The 27,493-nt window shown below is 42.0% G+C and overlaps 1 protein-coding gene across 10 annotated transcripts in view; it reads left to right on the top strand.

Annotated features, from left to right (window-relative positions):
• The window catches only part of thrb (thyroid hormone receptor beta), a 129,377-nt gene extending 102,829 nt beyond the window's left edge, over positions 1-26,548 (top strand). For 6 of the 10 annotated variants that reach the window (XM_014142425.3, XM_014142421.3, XM_045693589.2 and 3 more), the window contains 7 exons: positions 8,712-8,812; positions 9,030-9,177; positions 10,844-11,049; positions 12,117-12,203; positions 14,792-14,938; positions 16,106-16,364; positions 21,792-26,548. In XM_014142425.3, coding sequence (XP_013997900.3) covers positions 8,712-8,812; positions 9,030-9,177; positions 10,844-11,049; positions 12,117-12,203; positions 14,792-14,938; positions 16,106-16,364; positions 21,792-22,033 — 1,190 coding nt within the window. In that variant the 3' untranslated portion in view covers positions 22,034-26,548. 10 annotated transcript variants of the gene reach the window in all.
• The last annotated feature ends 945 nt before the right edge of the window (positions 26,549-27,493 follow it).

The raw sequence follows: 27,493 nt of genomic DNA, 5'->3' as shown, positions 1-27,493 counted from the left end.
TGAATGGCGGTGGATGAATAGCACGACAATGGGCCTCAGGATCTCATCAGGGTATCTCTGTACATTCAAATTGCCATCGATAAAATGCAATTGTGTTCGTTGTCCGTAGCTTATGCCTGCCAATACCATAACCATACCGCCACCATGGGGCACTCTGTTCACAACGTTGACATCAGCAAACCACTCTCCCACAAAACGCCATACACGCTGTCTGCCATCAGTTTAAACCGGGATTCATCCGTGAAGAGCACACTTTTCCAGCTTGCCAGTGGCCATCAAAGGTGAGCATTTTCCCACTGAATTCGGTTATGACACTGATCTGCAGTCAGATCAAGACCCTGGTGAGGACTACGAGCATGTAGATGAGCTTCCCTGAGACTGTTTCTGACAGTTCGTGCAGAAAATCTTTGGTTGTGCACATCATCAGCTGTCCAGGTGTCTGGTCCCAGATGATCCTGCAGGTGAAGAAGCCAGATGTGGAGGTCCTGGGCTGGCATGGTTACACGCGGTCTGTGGTTATAAGACCGTTTGGAAGTACTGCCAAATTCTCTAAAATGACTCTTGTGGTAGAAAAATTATCATTCAATACTCTGGCAACAGCTCTGGTGGACATTCCTGCAGTCCCTCAAGACATCTGTGGCATTGTGTTGTGTGACAAAACTGCACATTTTTGAGTGGCCTTTTACGGTCCCCAACACAAAGTGCACCTGTGTAATGATCATGCTGTTTAATCAGCTTCTTGACATCCCACACCTGTCAGGTGGATAGTATAAGGGCACAGGGTGAGATGCAGATGCAGACACGGGAGGCAGATGGTTCGACTCTCTATTTATTATAATCCAAGGAGCAGGCAAGAGAATGGTTGTGGACAGGCAAATTATCATTACAAGGTCAGAGTCCAGGAGGTACAGGGTGGCAGGTAGGCTCGAGGTCCGGACAGGCGGTATGGTCAGGCATGCGGGTTCAGAGTAGAGGTAGGCAGTGGTCAAAACCAGGAGGACTAGGAAAAACACAGAGAAAAGGGAAAAAACAGGAGCACGGAAAAACACGCTGGTTGACAAGACAAGACGAACTGGCAACAGACAAAGAGGGAACACAAGAATAAATACCCAGGGACTAATGAGGAAAACAGGTGAAACCTGGAGGGTGGGTGGCGACAATAACTAAAACAGATCAGGGTGTGACATTACCCCCCCTCTAGGGACGCCACCTGGCGTCCTACCTGGGCGCATACTGGGGTGTCGGCGGTGAGGGCCGGGTCCAGAATGTCTTTAGCGGGAACCCAGCACCTCTCCTTCGGGCCATAACCCTCACAGTTAACCAGGTACTGGAAACCCCTGCCCCGTGGTCGAACCCTCAGGAGGCGTTTCACCGTGTACGCTGGCTGGCCATCGATGACATGGGGGGAGGGATAGGCCTAGACACAGAAGACAGAGAACTGTGAGACAAGGGCTTAATCCTGGACACATGACAAGTAGGGTGAACACGGAGGGTACGGGGCTACAGCAGGCGGACAGCAGTGGGACTAAGGACTCTAGAAATGGGGAAAGGACCAATGAAACAGGGGGAAAGTTTGCGGGATTCCAGCCGGAGGGGCAGGTCCCGAGTGGACAACCATACCCTCTGCCCGATACGATAGCGGGGAGCCGGAGTCTGGTGGTGATCCGCTTGTCGACGATACCTGGAGGTGGTCTTGAGAAGCGCCGCCCGAGCTCTTTTCCAGGTACGTCGACAGCGGCGGACGAACATCTGAGCTGAAGGTATGTTGACCTCAACTTCTTGCACTGGGAAGAGTGGAGGCTGCTACCCCATGGAGCATTTGAAGGGGGAGAGTCCAGTGGCCGAGCAGGGGAGAGTGTTCCTGGCATATTCCACCCAGACCAGTTGCTGACTCCAGGTGGTGGGGTTACTGGCAACGAGACACCAGAGTGCCGTCTCCATGTCTTGATTAGCTTGCTCCGACTGGTCATTGGATTGGGGATGAAACCCGGAGGACAGGCTGGCCGACGACCTGATAAGGGTGCATAATGCCTTCCAGAATCGGGACGAAAGCTGAGGACCCCGATCTGAGTCAATGTCGACCGGGAGTCCATGGATTCAGAAGATGTGCTGCACCATGAGCTGGGCCGTCTCCTTGGCTGAAGGTAACTTAGGAAGAGGGATGAAATGGGCAGCCTTGGAGAACCTGTCAACCACTGTCAGGATGGTGGTGTTGCCATCTGACGGAGGAAGTCCAGTGACAAAATCCATGGAAATATGGGACCAGGGCCGATGAGGAACGGGGAGTGGCTGAAGGAGGCCAGACGGAGCTTGCCGCGGAGTCTTGCTTTGAGCACAAACCATGCATGCAGCGACGAAGGCCGAGACATCAGGAGCCATGGTGGGCCACCAGAAGCGTTTTCGGAGGAAAGCCAGGGTATGACGAGCACCAGGATGACAGGTAAGCCTGGAGGAGTGAGCCCATTCCAGGACTTGAGACCGGGCCAAATCAGGAACGAACATCCAGTTAGCCGCCCCCCGTGGACGTTGTGCTTTATGGACCAGAGCCTCAATAGCCCAGACAACCGACGCCGCCAAACATGAGGCAGGGAGGATGGTCTCTGATTCGGGGGGGGGTGGGGGGCAGCGGGAAAGGGCGTCCGGCTTCACATTTTTGAACCCTGGGCGGTAGGAGATGGTGAAATTGAACCCGGTAAATAACAGGGCCCAACGGACTTGGCAGTGCGGAGGTATTCTAAATTCTTATGGTCCGTCAATACCAAAAATTGATGTTCCGCCCCTTCCAGCCAGTACCTCCACTCCTCCAGAGCCATCTTAACTGCTAGGAGTTCCCTGTTCCCAACGTCATAGTTCCTCTCCGTAGAGTTGAGATGATGGGACATGACGGCACAGGGATGAAGCTTTTGGTCCTGGACGGATCGCTGGGAAAGGACGGCCCCTACTCGCACGTCAGAAGTGTCAACCTCCACCACAAACTGACAGGTCGGATCCGGATGGATGAGGATGGGGGCAGTAGTGAATCGTTGCTTCAGATCCACAAAAGCCTTCTCCGCTGCTGGGGACCATGTGAACGGTTCCTTGGGAGAGGCGAGTGCAGAGAGGGGAGCCGCCAGATTGCTGTAGCCCCGAATAAAACAGTGGTAAAAATGAGCAAACCCCAGAAACCATTGTAGCTGCACCCTGGACGTGGGTTGGGGCCAATCCATCACCACTCTCACTTTTTCCAGATCCATCTGAACATTCCCTTCAGAAATGATGTATCCCAGAAAAGAGGTGGTGGAACTCGCACTTCTCCGCTTTGACAATCAACTGATTCTCCAGGAGGCGCTGAAGGACTTGTCGAACATGGAGAACGTGTTCTTGGGAAGAATGGGAGAAAACCAGGATGTCATCGAGGTAGACAAAACAAAACGATTCAACATGTCCCGGAGCACATCGTTGACCAGGGCCTGGAAGACAGCGGGAGCGTTGGTGAGTCCAAACGGCATGACCAGGTACTCGTAGTGTCCACTGGCTGTATTGAAAGTCATCTTCCACTCGTCTCTTTTGCGTATTCGAACAAGGTGGTAGGCATTCCGGAGGTCCAGTTTGAAAAGATGGTAGCCCCCTGGAGAGGTTCGACAGCTGAGGAGAGGAGTTGTAGCGGGTACTGATTCTTGATTGTGATGTCATTGAGGCCCCGGTAATCAATACATGGATGCAGGGTCTTGTCCTTCTTTCCCACAAAGAAGAACCCTGTGCCGGCATGAGAGGCAGAAAGGCGAATGCTCCCAGCAGCCAGAGTCCTCTATGCACTTGGTCTCAGGGCCAGACAGGGGATATAGCCGGCCTCGAGGCGGTGTGGTGCCCGGGAGGAGGTCAATAGCACAATCGTAAGGACGTTGTGGAGGAAGGGAGGTAGCACGAGCCTTGCTGAAAACCTCCAGGAGGTCATGATACTCTGTGGGAACGGCAGAGTGATCCGAGGCCATACTTAATCCTGGGGGCAGACGTTCCAGGGAAGCTGCGCCGCCTTTAGGCAGTGTGAATGGCAGAATGGACTCCAACACAGGATTGAACCCATGGGTGGTCCTTGGTCCATGAAATATGGGACCAACACTTTACATGTTGCATTTATATTTTAGTTTAGTATATTTATGATTGGCACATAGCCAGGTGAAATATTTGACTATTTACCTTACATCCAGCCCTGTTATGTTTTTTCCATTTTGTCTATAATAATAATTATAAAATAAATAAAAAATATCGCTAGAATCCTCTACATTTAAATAACTGTTTACTTAATAGCTATCAATAAGAGCATGGCAATTGGTTTAAACATTTATTAGAATATCTAGAAAAAGTATACCTAATTAAGTATTGAATTCGGATATCAGTGCCACTTCGAAATAGAGGCTGCCAAAATAAAATAAAGGAAACACCAACATCGTGTCTTAATAGGGCGTTGGGCCACCACGAGCCAGAACAGCTTCAATGCACCTTGGCATAGATACTACAAGTGTCTGGAACTCTATTGGAGGGATGTGCCACCGTTCTTCCATGAGAAATTCCATAATTTGGTGTTTTGTTGATGGTGGTGGAAAAAGCTATCTCAGGCAACGCTCCAGAATCTCCCATATGTGTTCTATTGGGTTGAGATCTGGTGACTGAGATGGCCATGGAGAATGGTTTACATCGTTTTCAGAGTGAATACGTACCATTCAGTGACCACTCGTGCCCTGTGGATAGGGGCATTGTCATCCTATGGGCATAGCTATGGTAGCCAAAATAATGGCCTGCCCACATGACCCTAAGCAAGAAGGGATGTTAATTGCTTAATTAACTCAGGAATTAACTCAGGAACCAGGAAACACAAATGGTGACAATGTGAACCGCAGGTGAACCGCAGGTGAAACGCAGGTGAACTGCAGAATAACAAAGAGCTCTCTGTATTCCTACTTTATATGCTATTGGTATTTTGTAGGGCAGGATGCTTGGTGGTCATTGATCAACTAATGTTAATCAATTTAGGTTTTTGTTTTTTGAGTGACTTGTTTGGACTGAATTGATATCAAATATATTTCTTCTCTACATTTGAAATCCCTAAAATATAGCTCTTATTTTTCACATGTAGACCTCTAGTAATTATTTGGCCACTAGACTTTAAAAAAAAACATTTCAAGTGTTAAGCTGAATAATATAAAAATGGTAAAACGCTACATGAAACTCTGATATCGTTATGTGGACATTGTTATTATGACTTTAATATTATTTTGGAAATGTAAGTTATGTTTTCAACTTAAGATTTCTAAGATGTTTCTGGTTAGGGTTGATGATTTGGGTGTGTTACTCGATGCTATTATAAAATTGTTCAGTTTTCAATCTTTTTTTTTTACTAACGTGTGTCGTCTTTTAAGGCACATTGACCTAAAATCTAAATAACTAAATATGATAAAGAAAATCACCTGGCAACATTTGGTGTGTTTCAGTTCTCATAAAAAGTAGCCTTTGTTTGTCTACACACAATCATATGTTAGCAAGAAAATAACCTTAAGTGTGATCAAGCATATGTTTGTACTTAGTTAGTCCATCATGATTGTTCAATTAGAACATATCAGTACTGCCTTCCCCTCTGCCATAAGGCCTATCCTGTGAACCATAATCAATACCATAATCAATATGGCTGAACGTCTGAAAATGAACATCAAGCTGGTTTGGCACTTGGCGCCTCCCGTTGAAATTCAACTTGATCAAGCTATATCAGAGAATAAATCGTTTTTGTTTCTTTCTCATATTCTGACTCAAAAGAAAGTAATATGCAATCAACACCAGAAGATGTGATCATTTTCTATGGATCTTGAACCATTGAACTTAGCTACTCTGATATTAGCATTCTAATACACTTGTTAAAGGTTATTGCTAGATTATAATCAGTAATTCACGTGAAAAGTGGTATGCAGGTGTTTCTAATAAATTATAGGCGTTTCTGACGTACACTGAGAAAGTTGTTTTTAGCTGGGTTGTGTTGTCCATCGTGGATTACAGTGGTGAAAATCCTGGCATAAATTAACCCTTTTGAATTAACTATTCTATTCTAGTCTGAAGTGAAGTCTAAGTTTGACTTTACTACCAGTGAAAGGTTTGTTGAAGTGGGATTAATGTTAATTGATGTTTGTTCAACAAAGACAGGTTTTCTGAGTTTATGCGTGACATAAATCACTTAAATAGGCCTAAGAAGGCTAAACCGGATTATTCCAAGGTTTGAACTGTAATGTGAATGATATTGTTGATCATCCGGATCTAATTGTCAAATTGAATTGACTCATCAGGTGTTGACGAATAAACCAAACCTCTACCGAGACTGTCAGCTACTTCTTATTCATACAGAAAAGTATTTCAGATGACTTTTCTTTTGTTATTTTGTTGTCTTTGTTTGTTGTTAACTTCCGCCAGCGGCACGGCACCACCATATGTGTATGACTAGGTGGTGGTGGTGGTGGTGGTGGTTGGTGAGACACATCACATCACTCAAGGCTTTAATCTGCGAGAACATCACCATTTTGTTGCTGTCTTTCTGTTCCACTTCTAGGATTGACAGAGTCAGATTAGAAACCCCATGTCGTCATAAAGCTCCTGCCCCATTCGGCTGAGAGGGCACTGTGTTTTGGGGTGGGGCAGGGCGAGGACGGGCGGGGCAGGTGTTGTACTGTAGGGGTGGGCCAAGGACTCAGTATATAAGACTATTAATCGTTTAATTATTCATTTAGACTACTTGAACTTAATGCTGAATTAATCACGCTTAGTGCTGAATTGATACGTAACATTGTCTCCAGTCTGCTTTTTTTCTTATTTTTTGTTGCCTTCGTCAGCCTTTTGTATGAGCCTACCTGCCTTCGGTGCAGTCGCTGGCCATCATGAATTACTGTATGCCTGACATGTATGAGATGCCTCATGGCGTGGGCGGTGGCTACCCGATGCAGGGCGGTGGGGAGTACTGCATGTATGGAGGTGATGGTCCCGGGGGGTACGGGCACTGTGAGCCCCAGCCCATGCACCAGATCCACCCTCCCTGCATGGAGCAGGCTTGGCCCCCCAGCCAGCCCTACGCCTGCTCCTACCCAGGACCCAACCCCGTGTTCAAAAGTGAATACTGCAACATGGAAGTGCCTCTCAGCCACTACAACCACCAGCCCGACTACTATTCTGAGGGGAAGCCTGACTTCTCCCACATGCAGTGGATGCAAGAGGTTAACAAGAAAGGTAGGGAATTGGGACTAGCGCTTATGGTAGTACAAGCTGGAAGGAACTAGGGATAGTGTGATGGCATGACAAGCTGAAAGGTAGGGACTAACCCGGTGGTGTGATGGGGTGACGGCCTGACAGCTTGTGTTGGAGTGCAGTTGTAGAGACGTGTGACAGGTGCACAAATATCTCCTTTTGATTGACTACATCTGACCTGATATTGTTGTATTGTATGTAGTGTGTAACAGTATTTGATGTATACTAGTCTAGTTTGGCTTGAACAGTGCTTTATCTCATTGCAAACCGTTGCGGTGTTGAACCTTGCTCGTATGTGTATATATAATATCGTAATGACTCTTGATACACTATAATCGTAGTGATTCTGATACTATATGATTATTACTACCGAAACACTGAGGTCTGTGAGTTTATCAGTTGGTAAGTCAAACCATTACCACAGTTTGTAGTTATGTTGAACTACATATTCACTTTCAAACTCTTGAAGTTTAAAGGCAAATTCAGGCCACCAACATATTATGAGTCCATGGACTTTGAAAAGTTGTTGACAAACGTATGAATTGACTGTCAGCATGTTTCTGCGTTTGATTGTCCTGAACAGTGTTCTTAGCGTCTGTCATAATGGTTTACTACGGGTGGATAGTAATTGTCTTGGCGACCTGAGCTCCTTCGATCAGGCTTTAGTTTGGACTAATTGCAGTAAATCCAAGTCGACCTAAGGTGTCATACCGTGCCAGAACTGACTCGGAGCCAAAGGACCTGTTGCATTTTGTGGTGTGTGTGTGGTGTGTGTGTGTGTGTGTGTGTGTGTGTGTGTGTGTGTGTGTGTGTGTGTGTGTGTGTGTGTGTGTGTGTGTGTGTGTGTGTGTGTGTGTGTGTGTGTGTGTGTGTGTGTGTGTGTGTGTGTGTGTGTGTGTGTGTGTGTGTATTGATTGCTGGTGCAGGGAGAAGGCCTACAGAAAGGGTAACAGAAGGCTGGAGCGTGCCGGTTGATGACTTGGCCCTGACTTCCCTCGACTAGTATTGATCATTTATTGACCTCTACCCCTCCTACCCCCCACCTGCGTTCACCCTGCTCGTGTGTCCGGGCTGGATCACCTCCCTCACTAATCCTACCTTGTTAACGCTGCTTCTTAACTTGTTAATGCTACACACTTTAGGCCTTTTTGGAGAACTTTGTGTTGAAATGAATGATGTCAATCTTAAATACATCTGTTGGAATTCACATCTTTGTTTCTAAGTTGCTTTGTCTAAAAATATCATGTTCAGTGGTCTGCTTGTGGTCAGACAGTAGTAAATGAATACTTTATTATCTCATAGGGACATTTTCTCTGCCAACGATACAGGCATTCCTGACATACGGAATTGGTTGTTTCTTAATGCTGTTTGTATCCATGAAATTGTGTCCCTGTTAACGGATCATCACTGGCCTATATGGTGTGTTTACATTTCATATCTTTCTCTTCTGTTAGGGTACATCCCTAGTTACCTGGACAAGGACGAGTTATGTGTGGTGTGTGGGGACAAAGCTACAGGATATCACTATCGCTGTATCACCTGTGAAGGATGCAAGGTAATACCAACACTGGACATATGTAATAATACCAACACTTAACTCCCTGACATGGTTTCACTAGTATCAATTAAAAAGGAGAAATTCAGTTAATGGGAAGAGATGATAATTCAATTCAAATAAATATTCCATTACCACTGCCACCAACCTGAACTTAGACAGATAGAATGTTGCAGATCATTGTGTTTGAAACATTCCTTTTATCTTTTTTCCAAAGGGTTTCTTCCGGCGGACGATCCAGAAGAACCTGAACCCAACGTACGCGTGTAAGTACGAGGCGAAGTGCATCATCGATAAGGTGACCAGGAACCAGTGCCAGGAATGTCGCTTCAAGAAGTGCATCGCTGTCGGCATGGCAACAGACTGTAAGTAGTATTCTGCTTAGTTGAGATCCCCAGAATAACTTTTTATAGAGGATGTTCCCTCTTCACTACCACTCCAATCGCAGCAAAATAAAAATAACAAATTAAATAACTAGCACTACTTCTGATTGCTCAAAATATGTGTCTATATATTCACTCCAATCTACCTGAGAGATCTGTTTACTGAACTTTATGACTGTGCCTGGCCTGCCAGGTGGCTCATCACGGAGAGCTGCTTAACCTGTCTATTTCAGAGTACAGAGATAGGGTTAACTAATGTCATGACTCCTCATAACAGATACAGACTGCCAACCAACCTCATTGTTAAATGTTACTCTTTACAAGTACTCTAAAAAGCTAATACATTCTTAGATCCAAAAAAGTCCTCTTTTTATTGTGCAATGTCTATCATTTGTATCATGTTTTCTCTGTTTTTACTTGAATTTGTATTATTATTTATTTATTTATTGACAGTCTTTTTTTAATGACGGATATGATGAGAATATCAGTGTAAATATCAGAGGCAGAGTGCATATGTTTTAAATTGTATCTTGTATGTATTGTAAATTGTATGGGGCCATACAGAAGATGGCCGTGGTTGGAGAAACCACCACGTCGTTGTGAAGTGGTACGATAACCGCTCAGTGACCCTTCTGAGTGATTACACAGGAGCCCACCCAGTCACCGAGGTTGACATGTGGGATCGCAAGCCAAAGATGATCACCAAAGTCCCCTGCCCTGCAGTGGTGAAAGAATACAACAAGGATATGGGTGGGGTGGGTCTGCTTGACTCACTGATTGCACTGTACCGGAACAAAATCAGATCAAAGAAGTGGTTTCACTGGCTGGTGTTCCACTTCCTGGATATGATCATCGTGACCACCTGGCTGCTCTACCGAAGAGATTGTGAAGGCACTGGCATGACAAAGAAGGAACAAATTAAGCTGTATACCTTCAAGTCATACATCGCTGAAGGCCTATGCAAAGCATTTCGCTACACTCGCATTAACATCTGCCAACCACTTGTATGTGACCAATAAAATTTGATTTGAAAAGTGGAAAGAGTCTGGAGCTCAAGAAAGGTCGTCCCAGTTCCACAATTGCTGGTGAGTATGAGGAGAAGAGGAGAAAAGGACCCGCTGCTCTAATTCCGGTCTCTGATGTGCTACTGGATGCTACAGCCCACTGGATGATTATGGCTGAAAAGAAGGGGAGATGCAAGGTACCAGGATGCACAGGTACACCAAAAGCCAAGTGCCAGAAATGTGATGTCCACCTCTGTTTCACTTCCACCAGCAACTGCTTCCTGAGGTTCCACACAGAATAGGAAATCAGAGTGTGCTTTGTCAAAAAGAGACACATTTTATGATGGATATATTATCAGGGACCCCCAAGCTCCCAAAAAATGGGGTGAAATATCTCTCCCCCCCAAAATAAAAATTCATGCCATAGAGGGTTAAACTGTTTTATTGTTCGCAGGTATGGCCCCTATGTGTTTTAAATTGTGGACTTACTCTCTCGCTTCTTTTTCGCTTGATACTTGACAAAACCCCACCCTTCCTCCCTCTTAATCCCCTCCTCATTCGTGACTCCTTGCCCCCCTCTTTGACCCTCCCTTGCCCTACCACTTCACCCTTCCTCCCGATCCCTCCTCCTCCTCCCCTCCCAGTGGTGCTGGACGACAGCAAGCGGCTCGCCAAGCGGAAGTTGATCGAGGAGAACCGTGAGCGGCGGCGGAAGGAGGAGCTCCAGAAGACGGTGTGGGACCGGCCTGAGCCGTCCCAGGAGGAGTGGGACCTGATCCGCATGGTCACCGAGGCCCACATGTCAACTAACGCCCAGGGCAACCACTGGAAACAGAAACGCAAGTTCTTGGTGAGACGTCTCCTCCGTGACTGACAGCGTCTAACCAACCATGTCTGTTCTGTGAAACATTCCCAGTTCCCACAATCCCTCTCTTGTCCCCTTCCCTACCTCCCATCCCATCCCCAACCCACCACTGTTCCCAATGTTAATATGTCCATGTTTTTTGTATCTCCTTGTAGAATGGGGAGAATTAGCTGGACGCTGGAGAAAGTGTGTTCTTCAACGCAGCAGACACTAACTTAAAACGGAACAATCCATTCCTCTTGTTTTCTTCTTTCTCTCCCCTTTAAAGCAGTGTTCTTTAATCATCTAAACAAATACTAAAAACAAATAACTGTTATCTCGCGCTTTCTTTCTCTTTCACTCTCTCTGTGTAGTGTAGTACTTACCTTATAATTTCACTCCTCACATTTTAACCAATTTATTTTATTTTCCATAAAGTCTAATCGTCCTCTGCAGATTGAAGTCTGTCTCAGTTTCTTTGACTCTTTCCTGGAGTATCCATGTAGAGGTTACAAGGCCTCGGCTGTAGACTGTTGAGAGGCTACATGCACAGAAAGATGTAATTGTAATTTATTTAATTGAATTGTCATTTATTTGATGTTTTTAATTAGTAATAGTTCCAGATTCAGCTAAACAGCTAATTTTCATCCGTAGTCCCTGTGCAGGATATATTGTTATATAGTATTATATTAGTATTGTAGTATTAAATGACGCTATATTATCATAATGTAGGTCAGCTTTGATAAACTTATTTGTGAGCGTTGACATACATCAGTATGATTTTGATCTGAAAAATAAATAAATAAAAAAGTTTGAACGAAATTGGAACCTGAATACCTATAATTAAATATCAGTTTATAAGTATAAAACAGATGCTTCAGCCTGAGCCTAAATCTTGTCATGGAAACTCCACTTTGCATTTTGTGTACTACTCACCTGTTTTCTCTCTCCGCACTTACTTGTCTGTCATCTACCTTTCCTCAGTTTAATTAAACTTTTTTTTTTTTTTTAGTTGGCTTGACACGGGTTCCTCATTGAAACGTTCTTCACAATCTCTGTTGATTGTCCAACAGGTCGAGGAAGCAATGCTACTTAATGAAATAACATGTAATTTATTCTATACTTCTGACCAGAGTGCAGTGGGGGTGAAGGAAACCAAGGTAAGAACTAATAGACAAAATATAATACTGAGTTTAAATACTATAAAAACGCTTTTCAAATCGCACCTGCTATAGCTAGCTATTATATTATGGGCTAGTGTTAAAATACAGTGCTGTATATGAGTCATTCAAATTGGGGTTTGAAAAAAATATCTAATTTGGATCCTATTTTTAGACATATCTACTACTCACACACTTTTTGTATTGCATATTTTAAATTGTTTCCTGAATTCCTTACCAGGCACTAAATGATTCACTACCGAAACAGTGAAAAGGTTTCTGTTAAGGGAGAACCGTGTACGGTATTGATCATTTTGATTAACCTTCTATTACAGATTAATTTGAGAAATGTTATTCAAAATGTGGAATATAGTAAAAAGAGGATTTTTAACTTGACTTTCAAAACATTTACATTTAATTTAGAGGAACATTTCACCATCAATGTCAGGCTCTGACCAATGGACTGACCAATGGACTGAGCCTGTATTCACAGACCAAGCTTTACGCACACTGTGGCTGCATTTACACAGGCAGCTCAATTCTGATATTTTTTTTACTAATTGTTTTTTTGACCAATCAGATCACCTCTGAAAAAGATCTGATGTGATTGGTCAAAAGACCAATTAATGGAAAATATATCAGAATTGGGAAGCCTGTGTAAATGCAGCCTATGTCGTACACACTTTGGCTGATTTGGACATGTCGTTGTGTAACTTTTTGGGGGGGAGGGATTAGGCTGAGGAACTTGTCCACTGTATACCATATTGTAGCAACCTTAACCCAACATTTAGACCTCTTGGCATAACGTTTAAGATATTGGCTTGATAGTCACTGGAGCTGGGTTCGAGTCCCGGTCTGGGTTACCCCGAACGGTTGCTAGATTGAATCCCAGAGCTGACAAGGTAAAAATCTGTTGTTCTGCCCCTGAACAAGGCAGTTAACCCACTGTTCCCCAGTAGGCCGTCATTGTAAATAAGAATTTGTTCTTAACTGACTTGCCTAGTTAAATAAAGGTTAAATGAAATACCCCCCGAATTCACTACAATATCATGTCATCCATTTAAAGACAAAAGAAGCGGTTTTATCTAATGCAGTGCATTACTTTGACTTCCAGGGTTTATGTGTTTAATGTAGATGATCATATCAATGTTTTTTTCAAGAGATGTGAAGGAATACAATGGATTAACAATCAAGTGTCAATTACCAAAACAATGATGTCAATACCAAAACGAAGCAAATTGTTTCGGTTGTGGCAGTTTCAGTTTTGACCATTTAAATGTATTTTGGACTTTAATTCATCCCCATAGCTACCATATGGCTAGTTAGCTATCTTTTAGACATCCAAAAAACATATATATATTATTGACACATCATGGGGCCATGATGGAGAGGGATGCAATCCCATTTCATGGTTATAATTGTAGGGATGTGGCTTAAAAGGCCCGTTCATTCTACAGTCTGTGTTTCAGTCGTGACACACAGTACAATGTGGGGAAATCATTTTTCAGAGAAAGATATTTTTTTAAATAGATTAATTAGAGCAGTATCTTTCAATTTAATAATAAAACAACTCAATATGTTCTAGTGAAATAATAGTGTTAAAAATATTACAAAAATCATGTATGACTTTATTTTCAAACATGCATTTTAGGAATCAGTGTGTGGAACATCCACCTCAATAGACATGGGTATATAAACCATGATTTTGTACTATATTAATTGAACAATGTGTGTGTTATTGCCTTGGCATGAATTAAAATAGATCATTATGTTAATAAATGTCCTAGGTTTGAAGAGTTTCTGCTAAAAAAGAAACATTTTTTTGACTGGGGACAGCAATTTGAACCACTTCTCTAAAATGCCCCATATAGCTTTAAGTGCTGTGTATACAATATGTAGCTAGTTCTCCGCAAGCTGTGACAGTTGAAAGGCATACAGGGGAGAAGGACTCTTAAAGGGATAATGTTATTATTATTATTAATTAGTGATTTAAAGCCAAAGCAACAGAATCTTGGGGGTGCTGTACACAGTGCTTTGTCCTCTGCTACTCAACTCAATCTGGGCTCTTTGCTTATGCACTTGCTCTACTCTCTATCGCTCTTATGTCACTTCTGGTCAGAAGGCAAGTAGTTGAATATGTTATAATAATAACAATAATAATACCGTATCAGTGGATAACCCTAGTCAAAGACTCTGCCAACTGAGTACGAGAAAATGAATGGCTTGCACTTTGCACTTTCCCTCCTTTTTAAGTTTCCCTCCGCCTTTCCTCCTTGTCCCTCTTGAACAATGGTCACAGTGGAAACGCCATCCACTTTGTTTTCGTGTTATGCTGTTATAATCGTTGACCTGTCTCACGCTTATTGGAAAAAGAGGAGAACGTGTTGTGTGTGGTCTGTCTATCTTTCTAGCTGCATCTGAGTTATCACCGTCCTCCCTAGATAGTATACTACTTTTGACCAGTGCCCTATGTTAAAAAAGTACTGCACTATATAGGGTGCACTCTGTCTTGTGGTCTTTTAGCAGTCTGTCCCTGTCTAGCCCTGTTGAACGTACCTACATCCTCCCTCTTCTTTTTGTCGTTTCAGCCCGAGGACATTGGTCAAGCGCCGGTCATAAATGCACCTGAAGGGAGCAAAGTGGACATAGAAGCCTTCAGTCAGTTTACAAAAATTATCACCCCCGCCATTACCCGAGTGGTGGACTTTGCCAAAAAGCTGCCTATGTTCTGTGAGGTACGTAAGCAAGGTTGTTTTACTTTATTGAAACTAAAATAAAAAATGTAATTCTTATCAAGCTATATATATTTTTTGGGGGGGGATGTGCTTCATATTTTTGTTCTCTTTATATGATTGAATTCCTAATTATTTATTATTGAGGATGGTAATAAAGACATTGTGTCACGGGTGTCGTAGGGTGTAGACCAAAACACAGCGGGAAAATGTACACTCATCTTCTTTTTATTACTGAAGAAGGAAAAACACAAACAACCTATACAAAAACAAACGAACTAGACAGTCTCGTCAGGCACACAGCAAACCAAGAAACAATCTCCCACAATTCCCAAAACAAACACACTCCTAAATATAGGACCTTCAATCAGAGGCAACGATAGACAGCTGCCTCCAATTGAAGGCCCCAATCCCCATACCTAAACATAGAAATACAATACCCTAGCACAGACATAGAACTAACAACATAGAACTAACCAAAAAACACCGGACTAATAAATCAAATACCCCTCTACATGAACACATACTCAAACACACCCTGAACCACATAAAGCAAATACCTCCTGCCACGTCCTGACCAAACTAATAAAAACAAATAACCCCTTTACTGGTCAGGACGTGACACATTGGTTATAAAACACTAACTTAAACAGAAACAAAAAGTAAAAAAAAAAATACATCAATAGCATAAGCAATTTCACTAAAATAAAAAATAAAATGAGAGAAAATTTTCAAACTAAAAATGTAAAATGAATTAAATATTTTGTTAATAGTTAAATATACATTTTGTGAATTATGTTCTTGTTTAGAGCTACATTTCTACTTGTCTTTCATATAAAAAATATATAAAATACTTAGAAATGGTCTCAACATGTAAAGCTTTAAAAAATCTACATAATTAATAATATATTAAACTAAACTGAAATTATCCATGTTCAAAAAATTGCTAATAAATAAAAAATACCACGGGATGTACAGAGTTCAGTTTGTAATAATGCTAACACTAATATATGTATAATAATTAACATAATTTCTGGAGTTTTACCTCTCCTGCACATTCTCCTATTTTCCCTTTTAATTCTTAAAATCATATCAGTCATTCATCTTTTATGTGCAAATAAAAAAATCTATAACAATGTTTGCTCTCTGTGTTTGTCTCTCTCCTCCCAGCTGCCTTGTGAAGACCAGATTATCCTATTGAAAGGCTGCTGCATGGAGATCATGTCTTTACGGGCGGCCGTTCGCTATGACCCCGAGAGCGAGACGCTGACGCTTAACGGAGAGATGGCCGTGACCCGCGGCCAGCTGAAGAACGGAGGCCTGGGTGTGGTGTCGGACGCTATCTTTGATTTGGGCTTATCGCTGTCTTCGTTCCACCTGGACGACTCTGAGGTCGCTCTGCTACAGACCGTCATCCTCCTGTCCTCCGGTGAGAGGGAGGGAGACAATCTTGCCGGCACACACACACACACACTTTTTACTTCACCATACTTGAAAATAAAGGAGAGCCGCACACTCTAAGAGCTCAGATGTCCAACGTTTGGACAGACAAGCTGTCTTCATCAGGGTATGATCACAAACACTGCAGGGTGACTCGTTTATATAGTGTCAAAAGACACACACACACAGGTGTCTGTAATCATGGCCAAGTTTGGCCTAATATCATTGGTTAATTCTCAAATATAAAAATGGCATACAAAGGACATACAAAAGAACAAATGGATAGCATACGATCATAGATTCATTTTAGACTACATAAGCTTACAAACAATTACAATGGCAAAGTCACAATAATCACAAGAATGGCTTCAGATCAAAGTCTACGTTGGGACCGAAGGGAGCAAGGGTCTTTAAATTAAAGATCCAGGCAGCCTCTCGTTTTAACAATAAATTATCAAGGTCACCCCCTCTCCTCGGGAGGGGGACATGTTCGATGCCAATATAACGCAGAGACGAAATCGAGTGGTTTGCTTCCAAAAAGTGGGCCGCAACTGGGTAAGTCAAGTTTTTGCACCTAATGGTGCTACGATGCTCTGAGATACGTACTTTTAATTCACGCTTTGTTTTACCCACATCAGTTTTACCACAAGGACAAGTTATAAGATAAATAACTGCCTTAGTGGAGCACGTAATAACACCTTTGATTGGGATCTGTTTCCCTGTTTGGGGGTGTTTGAAGGATCTACATTTATAAGTGCCATTGCATTGAGCACAGCCATTACACTTGTAATTTCCATCCAATAGGGGCACAAATAGATGGTCAGGGATATCTTGGGGTGGTAAATCAGAGTGTACCAATTGGTCTCTGAGATTTCTGCCCCGCGAGAATACGACCAAGGGAAGGTCCGAAAACACATTACCGAGACTATCATCGGATTTTAGAATGTTTGTGAACGATTCCGTTAATTTGTTCAGAGCACTTTGAATAGCGGGTAGTTAGAATGCTTATTTTTGCGAGACTGACCTTGAAAAAGGTTCATGTCTCGTTTTGTTTTACATTTTAGTCATTTAGCAGACGCTCTTATCCAGAGCGACTTACAGTAGTGAATGCATACATTTCATTTCATAATTTTTTTTTTCTGTGCTGGCCCCCCGTGGGAATCGAACCCACAACCCTGGCGTTGCACACACCATGCTCTACCAACTGAGCTACAGGGAAGGTTTTGAATTTTCTCAATGGCAGTATTAATCTGATCATTTTTGTACCCCCTCTCCTTGAATTTGCTTTGCGTCTCAGCCATATTTCTGTCGAAATCTGATTGTTTTTTGCAAATTCTTTTGATTCGACAAAATTGGCTGTAGGGAAAACTATTTTTCAAGGGAAGTGGGTGACTACTGTCAGCCCTCAACAAACTGTTACGATCAGTAGGTTCCCTGTAAAGATCAGTGTATAGAACATTATTTTCACACAAGATCAGAAGATCAACAAAACTGATTTGACGTGTATCAGATTGCATAGTACTTCACCATACTACCAGACATCTGGCCCTTTGTTTTCTCTACACGCAGGTTTATGGGTTATATCACCACTGTGACAAATACTCCTAAAAGCGTTTTAAAGGGGTCATGGCCATTGAAACTGAGGGGCCACAGTCTTGCAACAGTTTTATCCACTTGTAAGCTGACAATATAGAAGATATAGCTTTTTTACAGATAGTTAATTTCAAAGATATCCTTTAAAAGGTGCCACTTTAAAACATTTGGTGAATTCAAAAAATTCCAAAAGAGTGTTCTTTATTAATATTCTATTTTGTATTGTTATTCATTTTTATTTGGTCACAACTGGACATTTTAATCTTGAACTAGTTGGCAAGATGACCAGTAGGTTACATTACAAGTAGATTCGGTAGGAAATAGGAATACATTGTGGGTGAGACAGTAAGAGAGCGGGTGGCCCCTGAGTTCAAACAGATAGAGAATTAGTCTAACAGCACGCCATATTAACCCCTTGTCACGTATGTAGAAAGAGGTTTTACATTAACGATATATCATGAAACGTACATTACACACGTGTAGATTTAGCGATATTATGTGCTTATAGATGTTTATACCATGGCATTGTTGAATACTTGTTTCTTATTGGCTTGAAGGGCATTCTAGAGCGTGCATTATTTCCCTATAATGCACAATATTTGCACTGTAGAATTCAATGGCACATTCTTACATGTTTGAGCTGCTTTTGAAAGCAAAAGTCGAATTGAAAACATTATTCATTACAAAACCCACTGATATTGCCAACTACTTTAATGATTGTTTCATTGGTAAGATTAGCCAACTTAAGCATGACATGCCAGCAACAAACGCTGACACTACACATCCAAGTATATCTGACCAAATTATGAAAGACGAGCATTGTACTTTTGAATTCCGTAAAGTGAGTGTGGAAAAGGTGAAACAATTATTGTTGTCTATCAACAATGAAAAGCCACCGGGTCTGACAACTTGGATGGAAAATTACTGAGGATAATAGAGGATGATATTGCCACTCCTATTTGTCATATATTCAATTTAAGCCTAATAGAGAGTGTGTGCCCTCAGGCCTGGAGGGAAACAAAAGTCATACCGCTACCCAAGAATAGTAAAGCCCCCTTTACTGGCTCAAATAGCTGATCAATCAGCCTGTTACCAACCCTTAGTATACGTCTGAAAAAAATTGTGTTTGATCAGATACAATGCTATTTTACAGTAAACAAATTGACAACAGTCTTTCAGCACGCTTATAGGGAAGGACATTCAACAAGCACAGCACTTACACAAATGAATGATGATTGACTGAGAAATTGATAATAGAAAGGCTGTTTTGTTAGATTTTATTGCGGCTTTTGACATTCTCGGTCAGTCTGCTGCTGGAAAAAACGTATGTGTTATGGCTTTACATCCCCTGTTATATTGTGGATAAAGAGTTACCTGTCTAACAGAACACAGAGGGTGTTCTTTAATGGAAGCCTCTCCAAGATAATCCGGGTAGAATCAGGAATTCCCCAGGTCAGCTGTCTAGGCCCCTTACTTTTTTCAATCTTTACTAACGACATGCCCACAGGCTTTGAGTAAAGCCAGTGTGTCTATGTATGCGGATGACTTAACACTATACATGTCAGCTACTACAGCAACTGAAATGACTGCAACACTTAACAAAGAGCTGCAGTTAGTTTCAGAGTGGGTGGAAAGGAATAAGTTAGTTCTAAATATTTCAAAAACTAAAATCATTGTATTTGGGACAAATCATTCACTGAACTCTAAACCTCAACTAAATATTGTAATGAATAATGTGGAAATTGAGCAAGTTGAGGTGACTAAACTGCTTGGAGTAACCCTGGATTGTAAACTGTCATGGTCAAAACATATCAGTAGCTAATATGGGGAGAAGTCTATCCATAATTAATCACGACTCTGCCTTTTTAACAACACTATCAACAAGGCAGGACCGACAGGCCCTAGTTTTGTTGCATCTGGACTATTGTTCAGTCGTGTGTTCAGGTGCCACAAAGAGGGACTTAGGAAAATTACAATTGGCTCAGAACAGGGCAGCACGGCTGGCCCTTAAATGTACACAGGAAGCTAACATGAATGATATGCATGTCAATCTGGAGGAGAGCTCAAAGTGGAGGAGAGAATGACTTCATCACTACTTGTTTTTGTAAGAAGTGTTGACAAGCTGAATGCACCGAGCTGTCTGTTTAAACTACTATCACACTCGGACACCCATGTCTACAAGACATGCCACCAGAGGTCTCTTCACAATCCCCAAGTCCAGAACAGACTATGGGAACCGCACATTGCTACATAGAGCCATGACTACATGGAACTCTATTCCACATCAGGTAACTGATGCAAGCACTAGCATCAGATTTTAAAAAACGGATAAAAATATACCTTACTTAACAGCGGGGACTGTGAAGAGACACACACAAAGTTACAAGTAATATTGTTGTATGGTGGTATTATACATTTGTATTGTAGATATGTAGTGGTATAATAATGTTATATGATGTACTGTTTTAAATGTTGTTTTATATGTAATGTAAGTGCCTTAATGTGTTTCCACCCCAGGAATAATAGCTGCTGCCTTTGCAACAGCTAAAGAGTTACAAATACAAATTGGCATTGTTGAATTCGATTCTCATAATGGCCAGCTAGGACTGAAGGTTTGGTTAGCTAAACTAGGAAGTCTGTTTGTTTGGTTACCACAATATATACTGTAGCTAGCTATCTAGTAAACTTGGTGGCTACTTCAGTGAATGTTGAACATATTTCTAGCAGCAAATGTGTTAAATTATAGCCATGGTATAAAAGGGATAACTCGGGACTCTATGCGTTCTCTTGAAAATAATGCAACTCCATGTCGTTCATTATTTTCCATAGAACGCATAGCCCCTCATTGATTATCCCTTACTTATTACTTCTGATATACACTTAACTTGTACACAATAAATATTGATATATTATATATATTTATTAATATACAATAAATGATTAGCAAAGAGCCTGTAGTTCCTGTGGCTTACCACATAAAACCAAGAGCCAACCTCCCGTGAGACCTGTAACAAAACAGTCGGTAAGCAATGAAACAGTCGGTTAAGTCAGTGTCAGCCATCCATGTTTGATTAACCACAATCAGTCACACGTCATTACTGCAATTAAACGGTCAGTAAAACCTTGGTAAGTGTATAAAACAGTCAGTAAAGCCCAAAGCCAGTAAGTCAGTGTGTGCCGGCCTGTTTTCATGTGTGATTAACCACAGTCAGTCACACGTCAATACTGCTGTTAACTTCCACCAGAGGTCTTTTTAAACCCATTAAGCTAATCTTTTACATAGCAATCATCAGGGATTACAGAGCCCACCCTAGGAAAGGAAACCATCTAATGATGAGACTACAATAGCCGTCCGGGGGTTTGACATTCAAAATCAATAGCTTTGTGCTGGGGCCACACATCTCCCTCCCTCCCTCCCTCCGTCTCTAAGACAATACCTTCTCTGTTTTGGAAGCCATCGATCCATCATATCCCCATGCACAGATTGTCTGCATTGACTTTTATTGTTGTGAAATCAATGGCATATGCGAGCCAATCTGCTATTTGTTCTAATAATTCTGTAGCATACTCAAAACTCAATACTTTTATAAATCGAATGTTCTGTAAATCTATCGCACATGTAACCCCTGGAGTGATTAAAACAAGCTAGCAACAGATTACAGGACATCCGATTAATACAAGTATTGAGTTTTAAAGGTATAGAGTCTCTATCTCCAATGAGATTGTGTTTGTACATTAGGGTTGGATTAGAATAGTCTTTTTCCATCTACGCGACAGTACTAACATACAGTACAGTATGAAAACTCTCTCCCTCCCTCCCCAGACCGTCCGGGGCTGACCAGCGTGGACCGTATTGAGCGCTGTCAGGAGGAGTTCCTTCTGGCCTTTGAACATTACATCAACTACCGCAAACACAAGGTGGCGCAATTCTGGCCCAAGCTGCTGATGAAGGTGACGGACCTGCGGATGATCGGGGCGTGCCACGCCTCCCGCTTCCTGCATATGAAGGTGGAGTGCCCCAATGAACTTTTCCCCCCACTCTTCCTAGAGGTCTTTGAGGACTGACGGAGGGACAGACGCGCGCGCGCGCACACACCCTGCCAAGGTGTGTGTGTTTGTGTGTGGTCAGGGTGTGTGTGGGCGCCTGTCGGGGGCTACGACAGTGGGCCTCAGAGTGGCTCTAGGCGTCTTGGGACACGTTGGAGCTCTCATTAGCACTACTGAGTCATTTCATTCCATAGCTTTGGTATAGCCTAGCTTCTCGGCCTAGTTTTTATGGATGGAACCATCCCTTACGATGCGGGTACATGTGAATAGCATTTTCTTTTGGTTTTTATTTTGTAAATGTTTCACCTCTCCTCAGTTACTTCTCTATAGGTTTTTTGTGTTATTGTACAGTCAGTCAGTCGGCTTCTTGGTGATTATGTCTAGTTGTTGTTGTCGACAGCGCTCGTTCAATCAGTCATATGAACCATGCAACTTGTTTCATTTTACTCCAGTTTATTATTGAGTTCTGACTCCACCAACCCTGAGAAGGTCAGTACTGTACAAGACAGTGACAGACAGCAGAAGCCAGTTAACCTGCATTATTCCCTTCCTTTTCGTATTCTCTTCCTACGAGACTTCCCCAGTCAGGGGATGTGTAGTAGCTTTCATATAGGTGTCCCTCTGGTGCTGGTGTTCTGTGAGACCTATATCTATACCTGCTCAATGCTGCCATTCTAATACACTCTTACTGTACTCACATCATTAACACCATAGAAATAGTAGAGCAGACATTCTCAGTCAAGTCATTGTTCTGTAATGGGATGGTTATTCTAATTCTATTTCTATGATTCAAACCACAAGCTCCCACCTTGAGTAAACCTAGGTACATTTCTAAACAATGGCAAGGCACAACACTAAACAACTCATCCACGTAGAAAGAGCTAGCTAAAAGAGGGCTTGTTTCTCCTCTTCTGTGTTAAACCTAAACGATCAGGACAGATATAAAAGCACACTTTGACACGAAGTCAAGAAAAAGATTAAAGCCGTTCAATAGCGCTCTTTTTTTCATGATGCCACTCATGCAGTGCCAAAAAATTCATCCAATCATTTTGGATTGTTTCCCGGAACCAGGATGCATGATATAACCTGATCTGATTGGCTATCAGTGACTTCTTCTAGAACCTAGAACATGCTTCCGGCTCTCATTCACATTCTAGAGTGTAGACTCGCATCATGAAACAGAGCGTTATAGAAACAGAGAGAATGTTCTTGTTGTCACCATGGCATGTAGTTCCTGAGCTGCAGATGGACAAATCAGACAGACAGACACTGTGAGCTGTGACGCAGGCAGAAATTCCTCCTGCTGTCTCACAAGATTCCATGGGAACTATTTAACTATGTTCAAGCGTCATATTATATTCTCAACATGTGAGTTACTGAAAGTGATCATGATGATGATCCTCTCATAAGGACTGGTTGTTGCTATGATACTTGCTAATTGGCTGATTCATGCCTGTATGAATGACATGTGGGTAGAGTCAGGGGGTCAAACCCTTTCTATGTTGACCACAGTCAGTGGAATTCTGAGTCAGAGGAGAGAATCGCTGCCACTAGGGGTGTATTGGTACACTATTTATACCGGAACCGTTCGGTATGGGGACCTCCGTTCGGTCCACACTGTGAACCCGAATGAATAGATAAAAAATATCTTAAAACAATAAACTACTAGGCCTATAGGCTATGCCTACGCTGCGTTGTATGCCTCTTGAGTAAATCTGAGCTGAAAAAAAAAAACATTTCAGGCTATTCCGTTAAAACAACTAGAGCCTATGCACACATTGTAGGCCAATTAAAATTAGAATGTTAATTGCCACATTTCAAACTGTCCTTTTGTGAGGCGCAGCCGGGAGCTAGTTCTGTACGATGGCGAGTGGTGTGGTCGATACACCAGGAGCATTCTCCATCATCTCCAGTTTGGGAACATTTTGGTCTCCCAGTAGATTACAATGGCGGTGGACAGAGAGAGTATATCGCCACTGCTCAACCAGAATAGCCTATGCAGCTGCCAACACCTCAAACATGTTGACACATTTACGCCAACATCACCCCAGTATTCTTACCATAGGAGCAAAACGGAAACGCAAAAAAACTAAACTATTTTGTCTCCCCTCTGCATTCAAGCAGCCCCCCGCAACTGATTCTGACCGGGCCAAAGAAATTCTAAGAGTGATAGGTATGTTTATAGCCACGACTATGCGCCCATTCTTGGTGGTTGAGAACAGCGGGTTTCAGCACCTCATGAAAGTGCTTGAGACACTACGAAATTCGCACTCTTGCACCCATTTCAGCAAACAGGTAGTACTCGCTCTATACAAGCAAGCTAAAGACAAAGTTGTCAATGAATTGGCCAATATACCCTGTGTTGCGCTTACTACAGATGGATGAACCTCCAGGGCAACAGATAGCTACTTAACAGTGACAGCCCATCACATTACCCGGAGTGGGAAATGAGAAGTATCGTGTGCCCACTTTGAGAGGCACACAAGTGCGCGTCTTTGTGTCTTTGTAAGAAAACATTATAGCAAAGGTCTCTCTATATACAATGTCTGAGCCATATTTACATATTGATTTCACACATTAATTGTACTTTTTAGTGTTGTTGTTGATGAGTAATCGTGTGTTTTTATTTAAAAAAAATACTGTGTTGGTATTCCTGTGTTGGTATTCATATGACTCATGATCATGTATGGAATCAGGAATACCAACACTTTGTATTTTCTTAAATAAACAAAAATGATCTACAGTAAATGTTAGCCTTTCATTTTCCCCACTGTACCGAAACCCAATGAAATCGTGACCCCAAAACCACAATACATACAGAACTGTGGGTTTGGTGAACCATTACACCCCTAGCTGCCACATTAATACAAAAAAATGATGATGCAACATCAGCAGGGTACAGAGAAAAACTTGATGATAAGAAGAAAAAAAAATCCTCTTTATTTTGGTTGTATATTTCTTTTTAAAAACGTTGTATGATATTGTGGTTTGTTTGCAACAGTTAAAAAAATGTATAAACTGCATAAAAATCCAACTATTATAAGCTTCACACTACTCCTCAAAGCAGCTTGTGTTTTCTCTGTAAAAGTGATGCCTTTCATAAAGCAATAGACTTCGCAGTGTTTAAATGACTAGGACCTCACAATTCACACAAACTGCACAGTTAACAATGCACAGACAATCACAGAGAGACAGACAGGTAATCAAACAGGAAGTGGCGCAGGGTCCAATTACTTCCTGGTTCACAAGTTGAATGGGGACACGGGCTAAGTCAATGGCCCTAGAATGAGTTGTGACAATCAGCATATTTGAGGCAATTCGTTTGAGACAGGCAACGGCGGCGCAGAATGGCTAGTCTTGATCACATAATGAGTAGTTATTTGGAATGCAAGGTGATTTGTAGTCGTCTGTAGTTGATCTCAAACATGCACACTGCCGAATGTCACCTTATTCCACAAGATACTTATTAAAGCGCCAGTGTGGTATTGTCTCTCGTAAGAGTGGTCACTCTTAATAACTCAGTTACAAAACAATAACAAATGTTGCACCAATAGAAAAGAAGCTATTTTACAGTACTACAGAGGATAAAAGGATGTATATTTTCAGACTGCAGAATTTTTTACAGATATTGTATGCATTATGAACATTTTACTGTTTTATGTAAATAACGGGAAAAAACTCTCTCTCAATTTCATTGCAAAACCACAATGACATACTGTTCTAGATTTGCTTTAGATATAACTATGTGAACATCATGAACTAGTAAGATTCATAGACGGATTGAAGTGTTAGTTTCACCTTGACAAAATATCTGTTGGTTACTGTATGGAACTATATCAGTGGTGGCTGGTGGCACTTTAAATAAGGAGGACGGGCTCATAGTAATGGCTGTAATGAAATGAATAGTGGTCTCAAACACGTCAAACATCTGGTTTCCATGTGTTTGATACCATTCCATTCACGCCATTCATTATTATGAGCCGTCCTCTCGTCACCAGCCTCCTCTGAACTCAACATATACTATACTGCAAAGTTGGGCTGGACAATTTGAATAAAGACCAGCTCCATTTCTGAAAGCATCACCAACATCAGCCAAGCAAATCCACTCACTGTTAAAAGAATAACAAATGATTTACTTGTGTGTTTTCTTGTCTTATTGTTTTAGCAGACAAATACCAACAATTTGCTGTTCATGATGTAGTAAACGTTTATCAATGATATCCAGAATATTGGATGACAAGTCTTTGGAGAGAAAGAGAATGAGCTTGCAGTGTGTGGTGTTAGTGTAATTGATTGAGAATGAGTCTGTGGGTGTAGTGTTTTTGTACCAAATTGAAACGTGTTGCACACAACGTTGCCTATGGAGTTGAATCTGACCTGTTTTGGAAAGACAGTGCTTTGACTTGGGTACCCTGGAAGAAAAGACAAGTTGCACAAAAACTAGAATAATTATGAATTTGGATCCTCATGATTATGATGCTATTTGCACGTAATGTGAATTGGATCTTGAGAATAAAGATGGTTTTAAGAAAATGTCCTCTGAACAGTTTTTTTGTTTGTAAAATGTGTCTCACTCACACACACCACGGCGGCAGGTAGCCTAGCGGTTGATAGCATTGGGCAAGTAACCGAAAGGTCACTGGTTCAAATCCCCAAGTCAGCAAGGTGAAAATCTGCCGTTCTTCCCTTGAGCAAGACAGTTAACCCCCAACAACAAATGCTCCCCAGGAGCCGATGACATTGATTAAAGACACATTTCGGTTGAATGTATTCAGTCGTGCAACTGACTAGGTATCCCCCTTCCCAAAGGACAAATTGAAAATGTCGCTCACAGAAAAGGGAACAAACAAAAAGTCACTTCAACAACCAAAACAGAAAAAGTTTCAAAAGGTGCGTCCACTGAAAGTTGTCAAACAACTAAGGGGTTTCTAAAAGACACACACCATGAGTGCCCATTAAATTTACCCCAGAGAAAACAAACTAAAGGAGCAATATGGAGCAAGGGAAAACAAAACTCTGGCTTCCTGGCTAACTAACATGGGGTGTAGCTCTCCCAACATCTCCTCTCCAACTGATGCACTGAGCCAGCACAGGTGAAACACATCCTGACCAATGGGATGACTCGCCAGCACAGATTTAACACATACTGACCAATGAGGTGACTCCAATCAGTGCACGCCTCAGCTAACATGCTAACCAACTTCGAAATAGAGAAACCGAAACGCTTAACACAAACAATCTTTGGATTACATTTTCGAGTCAGATCTACTATATACTGATCATGATATTGCAGTGAAGATGGTGTTTAATGACAATTCAGTTCATGAGTCAATGTGATAATTGTGCAAACCCCCTGCCATCCATGAAAGGCTCAGAGCCCTAAAAGCCGCTCTCTTTTTTATTTTGTAATTTTACCCCCTTTTTCTCCACAATTTCATGATATCCAATTGGTAGTTAAGATCTTGTCTCATCGCTGCA

Source organism: Salmo salar, chromosome 14, assembly GCF_965601325.2.
Source record: "Salmo salar chromosome 14, fSalSal1, whole genome shotgun sequence".
Classification (NCBI taxonomy): domain Eukaryota; kingdom Metazoa; phylum Chordata; class Actinopteri; order Salmoniformes; family Salmonidae; genus Salmo; species Salmo salar.
Note: the sequence above shows the minus strand (reverse complement) of the source record. Positions and strands in the feature narration are given on the sequence as shown.